Source organism: Saccopteryx leptura, chromosome 9, assembly GCF_036850995.1.
Source record: "Saccopteryx leptura isolate mSacLep1 chromosome 9, mSacLep1_pri_phased_curated, whole genome shotgun sequence".
Taxonomy (NCBI): Eukaryota; Metazoa; Chordata; class Mammalia; order Chiroptera; family Emballonuridae; genus Saccopteryx; species Saccopteryx leptura.
The window spans coordinates 8966139-8975115 of NC_089511.1; the positions used below are offsets into that span (position 1 = coordinate 8966139).

Genomic DNA, 8977 nt, shown 5'->3' on the forward strand with positions numbered 1-8977 from the left:
CGTTAAACTTTCTACCAGAGCCCGGGATTTTGTCAGATCTGGAACTTTGTAGCAGGGAGACAGTTGGGAGTGATGAGTAATTGAGGGACATTGAGTGTTTTCATGAAGGGAGCGATCTGGGGAAGCGTGACAAAGGGCAGATGGAGAGGAAGTACAAGTCCCCAGTATGGACGCAGGAGGGGACCTTAATGTGAAGGGAGAGCCGTCAAAGCACCAGGCGGCAGCGACTTAGACTGTTGCGTGAGAATTGTTTAGGATGGAAGGGCTCTGAAGAAAGCTTAGAGCTGGGGAGGAGGGCAGGGGGACTGGATCCTGGTGTGACTGTGTGAGGTGAGGTCTCAGGCCCAGGTGGGGCCCAAGCTACAGTGTGGGGAAACGGATGCAAACTCGTTTCTCACTTTCCAACGACCTTAGCCCCCAGTAGGGGCCGAGCGGCAGAAAGGGCACTCACTAGAAGTCAGTGCTTCTCCGCTGGAGGCAGCAAACCACAACTTTGAATTCTTGTTTTCTCTCCTACCCCAATGGGCAATTGCAACAGATTCTGTATTTGCTTGTTCATTTCATGATGATTGCACCTTACCTCAGGTCTGGATTTTTTCCCCTGTTTTTTATCATGTATTTGGTCAGAAGTGGATACCTTAACAGCGGGAACCCTAGGTATTGTCTGCCTGGATGTGGATCGCAGCTCTACTGCTTACGATTGGTGTGAGCGTGGGGAAGTTACCTGATTTCCTTGTGCCTCGGTTTTCTCATCTGTAAGGGGGCTCACAAGGCCACCAACCACACCTAAGACGATTGTAAGGGTTAAACGATTTAATACCTATAAAGTGATCTGGGTGCATTTTGCTCAGTGCCTACACAGGGTACGTGCTTACATCATTAACATTTTTTAATGCCCAGGAGAGGATTTTGAACATGAGGTATTAACTATCCATCAATTATTCTGTTCTGTTGCTTGACTTAAAAAAAAAAATCCTTCCATCATATCGCTACTGACCTCTAATTGATATGCATCCTGTCTTTGCTTCCTTATAAATTCTTCCCTTCCTGTGCCCTTCCTGCCTCTCCACCCCAGCCTTCCCTGGTCTTCCGGTCTCTAGTTTTACTCGCCTTCTGCTCCCCAGCCCTCCTCCACTCTGCCGCAGAGAGCTCCGCCAGCTCACATGTGACCACGCCCCATTCCCAGCCATCCTGACCCTGCGGGGCTGGGCGAGACATTGGACGTCCATCATGGTCTGAGTCCTGCTTGTCCTTCAGTCTCCCGACTTGAACCCCAAGCAGTCACCTTCCCGTCCTGTACACCCCAGGAACGTCTCTGTAGGTTGTCAGACCTGACTCACAGGTTCCCTCCTCAGTCCAGCCTTCCCTGATCTCTCCGGGTAGGAAGCACTTTTTTCTCCTCCACGAGACTCCCGTGTCCTTTTGTCCTCTTCACTGTGGTAACCCCAACTTTAACTCTATCTCTTTCTAATCTAGAAGTGTTGTGAGGGCAGCCGACACCACACTTTCTTCATGAACATATCCCTTGGCCCTGACACAATGAATGTTTGAATTATGGAAGTGTTTATTTCCCAGGATTCTTCCATAGCAGTATGGCTCTGAGAGAACTACTTCTCACTTTGGTTTTCTGTTTCCTACAGCTCTTTGATGTTGATGAGGACGGCTACATAACAGAGCAGGAGTTTTCCACCATTCTGCAGGCTTCCCTCGGGGTGCCCGACCTTGATGTTTCTGGTCTCTTCAAGGAAATAGCCCAGGGAGATTCTGTGTCCTATGGTGAGTAGGCACTGTGGCTCCTGACCCCTACCTGGCGATGCTCTGCCCATCTAAGGTCACCATTCTGCTGCTCAGCAACCAAGCTATTTTAGTGCCTGAAGCAAGGCCATAGTGCCATGCTCAGCTCCCAGGGCTAACTCTCTTCAATCGAGCCTTGGCTGCAGGAGGGAAAGGGAAAGGGAGAGAGAGAAAGAGAAAGAGAGAGAGAGAGAGAAGGGAGAGGGGGAGGGGTGGAGAAGCAGATGGGCGCTTCTCCTGTGTGCCCTGACCGGGAATCAAACCCGGAACTTCCACACACTGGGCCAACACTCTACTGCTGGGCCAACTGGCCAGGGCTGGATTGACTCTCATATAAGACTCAGGTTGCCCTCTACTAATTATATTAACAATAGAATTAATAAAAATGATGATGATGGCAGTAATAAAAGTTGTAGTGGTTTAATGGTAGTAGCCATTTATTGAGGAGTTACCGAATGCTAAGTACTCTTCTAAACCTTTTATGTATATTAACTTGTCTATTCTTTACCGCAAGCCTGTGTAATCAGTACTCTTTATTACTCTCATTTTACTGAGGATTAAATAGTTACCTAAGGTCATCCAGCTAGAGGATATCAGAACCAGGGTTTACAAACCACGGCCTTTAGAGCCCGTACCCTTGACCTCCGCACCTTAGCGCCTCTCCCGTCTCAGGGCTGCCCGGCCTCGGGGGGCTTTTCCCTGCTGAGGTCACTGTGGCCACGCAGGCCTGAGCCAGTTCCCCTGAGCGCCTCTTCCGTCTCAGGGCTGCCCGGCCTTGGGGGGCTTTTCCCTGCTGCGGTCACTGTGGCCACGCAGGCCTGAGCCAGTTCCCCTGAGCGCCTCTTCCGTCTCAGGGCTGCCCGGCCTCGGGGGGCTTTTCCCTGCTGCGGTCACTGTGGCCACGCAGGACTGAGCCAGTTCCCCTGAGCAGCTTGTAGCCACAGCAGAGAGATGTGGGCTGAGGGCCAACATAACAGTAGCAGCTAAACAGCCTATGGATGTTACGGATGTTTGCTGTTTGTTAGCAGCTTGAGGAAGCGTCCACGTTCGCTATCTCCTGTCATATTGATGGCCACTGTGAGGGAGGGACTTTCAGAGAGGAAGACCTTATGGCCAAATGGCAGGTTCATCCATCAGTGACTGACCTTCCTCCCAGTGTCTCAAGACCACATGTCAGAGTGAGTCGAGTCCCGTGGGGCCGAGAGACAGTGCCTGACCTTCCACATGTCCCGCGGGACAGTCACTGAGAAACACCCCCCGCCCCTGCCCAGAGACCCGGCGACTGCTGCCCAGCCTTCGCTCAGATGTGGCCGCAGACGGCAGGTTGGTTGATGGCCCTCAGTCTTTCCCCTTAGGCTGGAAGAGGAGTCCTCTTCAATGTCTTTTTCCTTATGGTGTTCAAAGAGTTTCAGCTTAACTTTTACAGGATGGGGAAATTAGATCATATACTTCTCTTACTCTCTGTTTTTAATTACTGTCATTTTTGGCTACCCTTTATTCTATTTTAGGGAATTAAGTGCCTAGGGCACTTACTCTATTGAGTTCATTTAAGAAAAAAAAAAGATAGAAAAAGGAGGAGGGAGGAAGGAAGGAGGAAGCAAAAAGGAAAGTAGGAAGGAAGGAAGACAGGAAGGAAGGAAGACAGGAAGGAAGGAAAAAGGAAAGGAAATGGGAAAGTATCGAATGAGATAAAACGTGTGTCACAAACCCCATGGGTCCTCATCCTCTGAGCATCTTTCTAAGTGAGACTATTATTCTGGATCTCCACAGTTTGAAAAACCATTTGGAATAACTATTTCAATGGAAGCTAATAACTAAAAATTATTTGTAGGTTGTCATGATTTTGTCTGTTGATTTAAAAAAAAAAATTTAGGGAAATCTGCATTTTGGGGGGAGTTCAATCTTTTCTTTCCAGAATACACAGACTACGTCCCTTTTCCCAATAGTATACCAGTCTACATTTTCTTTCTTGCAGGATTATTTTGGGACATTTAAATATTATCTTATGAAATAATAGGTATTGAAATGTATCATGCATGTGATCTTTTAAGTTGTTTAAATGTGATCGTTTAAATTGTTTTCATTCTTGATCTTCCATCGGTCACATTAATCCCCAAATTCCACTTAGTTGGTTCACAGAACTTCTAGAAATGAGTTACTCTTTCATGCCACTGACCTCCTCGAAGAGGGCAGAGACCTTGATCTTTCAAACAGAACATAAGTCTTAAAGTGAAAGCTCTTGGTTTCTAGGAAATCAACTGTCACGCTCGTGTGTCTTAGACGTCACCAGAGCCCTCTGTGTCTCCATCACTGAAACAGACTCACGCAGACGAACCTGTATTTTGGATTTTGAGAAATAGCAATTCATAGCCTGCCTGCTTTGGAACAAAGTGGTCTAGGGATGTAAAATCATGTTACACTCGCAAAGAATGATTCCGGCTCAGACTGGTGACTTCTTCAACACTGAGACTGTATCTTCGAGAGCTGTCAGGTCATCAGATGTGCTAGGAAGTAGACTCTCGGTTATCAGAAGATTTACAAAATAGTAATCAATGGACAGAAATAGGACAATAGGTTAAAATCCTTTTATGATAGATCCACATGGCAAGCTGGTTCAGAGAACGGGTTCCCTTTGTTGTATCAGCTCCATAAACTTTTCTCCATCCAAACAGAAGAGGACAGAAAAATTTCAAAACTGATGGTGGCATCATATTTCAGCAACTCCAGGTTATGGGAGGCTTGCGGTTCAAACTCTGATGGTTAACTTGGCAAGCTTTCTCTCTCTCTGCCTCAGTTCCTAAATCTGAGACACTTGAGATGAAAAGCGGTCAGCTACTCAGAGGGCTTGTGATGTGGTTATTATGTATTGTACACTCTGGTTTTTTTATGAGTTATACGTCGGGGCTTAGCTTTCCTAGACTGTAATAGTTCTATACCAGAGTGAAGGGATAAAATGGTTTTAAAAGACAGTAATGAGAAATCCTGGGTAATAGAATTTTTAAAACATTTTTATTAAAAAAAATACAAAAAACTGAATAAAACATGAACATGGAGCATAATGCAGTTTTGTAAAGTGAACACTTGTATAACCACTGCCCAGGTCACGAAATCGAGCTTTCCCAAAACTCCAGACAGCCAGGGTGCCTCTTCCTGGCTGCAGCCCCTTCTGCTCTTAGAAGAGTGTATCGCTGACCTGACTCCAGACAGCCAGGGTGCCTCTTCCTGGCTGCAGCCCCCTTCTGCTCTTAGAAGAGTGTATCGCTGACCTGACTCCAGACAGCCAGGGTGCCTCTTCCTGGCTGCAGCCCCCTTCTGCTCTTAGAAGAGTGTATCGCTGACCTGACTCCAGACAGCCAGGGTGCCTCTTCCTGGCTGCAGCCCCCTCTGCTCTTAGAAGAGTGTATCGCTGACCTGACTCCAGACAGCCAGGGTGCCTCTTCCTGGCTGCAGCCCCCTTCTGCTCTTAGAAGAGTGTATCGCTGACCTGACTCCAGACAGCCAGGGTGCCTCTTCCTGGCTGCAGCCCCCTTCTGCTCTTAGAAGAGTGTATCGCTGACCTGACTCCAGACAGCCAGGGTGCCTCTTCCTGGCTGCAGCCCCCTTCTGCTCTTAGAAGAGTATATCGCTGACCTGACTCCAGACAGCCAGGGTGCCTCTTCCTGGCTGCAGCCCCCTTCTGCTCTTAGAAGAGTGTATCGCTGACCTGACTCAGCCGGGAGTCTCCACCCTGCTTCACTTTACATCGCGCCACCAGAGGACACGTCTCTAAATATTGTATTGCGGTTTTGCCCGAGTTTTCTGGAGCGTACAGAGGAGACGCTACAGTCGGTGTCCATTTGTCCCCGGCTTTTCTTACTCAACATTGTTGGCTGTATGATTCATCCGCACTGTCACTGTGGCCACACAGCTGTTCATTCATTCTTATTGCCACGTCACAGGATGTTCCACAGATAAGTCAAAATGTACTTCTCCATTTCCACTGTTGACAAATGTGAGCTGTTTCCTTTTTTTTTTAAATTTTTTAACCTGTTCTGAATCATGCTGCCCCAGACATTCTCCTGCATGCCTCCCAGGACACAACAGGCCCGCATTTCTCTACGTTCTACCCTTTGGGATAGAATCAGTGGGTCACAGAACATGCCTATCTTCAGCTTGACTAGATCCCCGGGGGGTGGGGGGGTGGACAAAACTGTCTTCCAAAGTCGTTGCACAGATTTATGGAGGGTTGGGTAATAGGATTTCACAATAATTATATTATTAAAGTCAGATGTTAATCCATATCAGTGCCAAAAGGAGATTCGCCTCAATTCATTGGCTTTGGTCTCATCCCCTCTTGTAGAGGAATTTAAACGTTTTGCCCTGAAGCACCCGGAGTATGCGAAGATATTTACAACGTACCTAGACCTCCAGACGTGCCATGTGTTTTCGCTGCCGGAGGAAGGGCAGGCCGCTCAGCCCGGCGCAAGTAATAAAGTCAGCCCCGAAGAGCGTGATGAGAATCCCTCGGACAAGAAAGAGGACTGAGAGCAGGTACCCCCAGGACGGAACACGGAGTGGCTTTTAGTTGAAACTGAGGAGGCATTGATCGATAGTGTTGTAAATATGATGTATTGAGTCATAAGGATGTAAAAAATGGAAAGCCCTTTTTATAAAAATGATAGATTTTATTAAGATGCTTCTGTTCACATGTGTAGATCCAATAATGTCCTTTTTTTTCCTGTTCTATTGTGCTGTCCTGATTGGTTTACCGGTGATTGGATATGGATTTTCCAGTTTAATTTGCATATCCCATTGAAAACGAATTGCTCTCACTTCCTGGGGAGCATTAGCCAACTTGGTCAAGGAACAGAAGTACTATTTTATTATTATCCCCAGTCCCTTTCCATTCTGGAAAGAAGAATGAAGAGTCTGAGGAACGTTGCAGAAATTTTGTACCTTTCACCTTACAGATTCATTTCTCCCCATTTCCGCGTCCGTTTCTTGGCTCACGGACTGGTTAGATTGGAGAGGAGAGCTCCGTTAGGTAAATGAGACTCTAAAACCTCCTATTCGATTTAGGTTGTAACCCTAGTGTAGACTCTCTCAACCGCCTGCTAAGGGAAATCATACCCTCTTTCATGATCTGCCGATTTAGAACTTTGTTTTACAGACAACAGCTATGGCCAAAGGCTAAGTGGGAATTGCTTTATTGAAGGGAACATTGATTGCCTAATGAGAAGATGAATTGTTTACCACCGAATTTAGTTTAATTTGGGTTGGATAGCTCAGAATGTCGCTCTTGCCCAGTAAATGAATCGGATGTGTTCTACTGATGTAATATTAGAATTTACATATTTTACCATCCAAGTGGGAGTTTTATTTCGTTATGTGTCTGTTCAAATTTTAGAACTTGTCTGGAATATCTACAAGGAAAACACAAGAGGTTCCAAAGTATCACCAAAAGCTAAGAAATCCAGAAACCTAGCATTCCCACAATTTAACCCCCCAGGGCAGGAATCTGACAGTGACCTTTATCCTCTAAGTTAATCCATAATTTCCTTCTAGTGCCATTTTTTATTGGATGTCATGCATGTGTGTATCTTGTCAATATTGTTTGCATTTGAAATTTTGAACAAAGAACCAATTTTTTAATATAATGTCCAAAAATAGTTGGACCAGATTCTGAATTTAGTCTTTGAATTTTGTCTCTGTTTCTAAAGAGAATGGTAATTCTAGAATGGCCAATCTAGTTTTTTAAGGCTATTTTTGAAGTTGAAAGTCTCACAAGACAGGTGCTGGAGTTTGTATTTAATAAAGAGTCATGATTTCAAACTAGTTCTACTTATTAAGCACTCAGTGTTTAATAAGTAAGCATCTATTTGGATACTTGCTTACTGAAAATTTGACACAGGTATATAGAATTGTTTGCTTTTTTTATATGTCTTAAAGCTATTGAGACGAAGCATCGAATGAGGTGAAAACAATTTCTTAAGTGATTAGGGAAGTACTTGTTTACAGTAGCATTCGTCACGTGCAATTGAACATATGTAATACTCAGGTACCATGATTATTTTTTGTTATAGAAAAGCCACATATTAATCCTATTAGTCATGAAAAAGTAGCACTGAGAATTAAAAAACTTTCTGTGAAGTATGAGGCTCTTGAAAGTGACTTCATTGTCCATCCTATTTTAAAAATAACATTTTATGCTCTTTAAATCCACTCCTGCCGATGTACTGTTCCTGTTTTATTATGTTATTGAAAAAACACAATTGCTACATAAAACCTTGGCAATTAAAAAATTCTGGTTTTGCCATTTTTGTCTCAAAGGTAATATCCCTTTTTAATATCGTGGTTTGAATTTGTTTGCATATTTATGAACATGATTAATCATATCCGTTTGCATTTAAGCTTTAGGAAATGTCAGACATGACTTAGCTCTAATGAAAAACTCAGGTTTTAGCCAAAGCAGCAATACTTTGTATTTATAAAGAAGTCGACGTCAGACTGGTGGGGGCGTGCGTGATAACATAAGCCAAACCCTCAGTGTTACTGCAGGTGATGCCTCTACTTTTATGCCCTTTTAACCAAGATTTCTTTCAAAGAGGCTCTTCTCCTCATTGGATCTAAAGTAAGAAATTGCATTTCATTAAAGCAATTCAGGCCTGACCAGGCAGTGGCGTAGTGGATGGAGCATCGGACTGGCATGCGGAGGACCCAGGTTCGAGACCCTGAGGTCGCCTGCTTAAGCGCGGGCTCATCTAGTTTGAGCAAGGCTCACCAGCTTGAGCCCAAGGTCGCTGGCTTGAGCAAGGGGTCACTTGCTCTGCTGTAGCCCCCTGGTAAAGGCACATATGAGAAAGCAATCAATGAACAACTAAGGAGCCGCAACGAAGAATGAATGCTTCTCATCTTTCTCCCTTCCTATCTGTGTCTCTCTCTCTCTCTCTGTCTCTCTCTGTCCCTGTCACAAAAAGAGACAAAGAGAAAAAAAGCAATTCAGTGCACTGTGATTTTATATAATAATTTGGAAAAAAAAGTAGGTTACTCCTTGAAATGAGAAATACTAGCTCCTGAGACCCGTAAACCCTGCAACTTTCCATCAGAAGTGTTCTGTTGAGGGGTCATGACTTCCTGACCACTTACAGGCTGAGTTGCACACGTTAGGTAATGTATAGAGTTCCTTCTTCTCTGCCGCTGCTGT

The 8977-nt window shown here is 45.0% G+C and overlaps 1 protein-coding gene across 1 annotated transcript in view; it reads left to right on the top strand.

Annotated features, from left to right (window-relative positions):
• The window catches only part of LPCAT2 (lysophosphatidylcholine acyltransferase 2), a 61031-nt gene extending 53115 nt beyond the window's left edge, over positions 1-7916 (top strand). The window contains exons 13-14 of the mRNA XM_066349130.1: positions 1641-1776; positions 6134-7916. Coding sequence (XP_066205227.1) covers positions 1641-1776; positions 6134-6318 — 321 coding nt within the window. The 3' untranslated portion in view covers positions 6319-7916. The remainder of the gene's footprint in view (positions 1-1640; positions 1777-6133) is intronic.
• The last annotated feature ends 1061 nt before the right edge of the window (positions 7917-8977 follow it).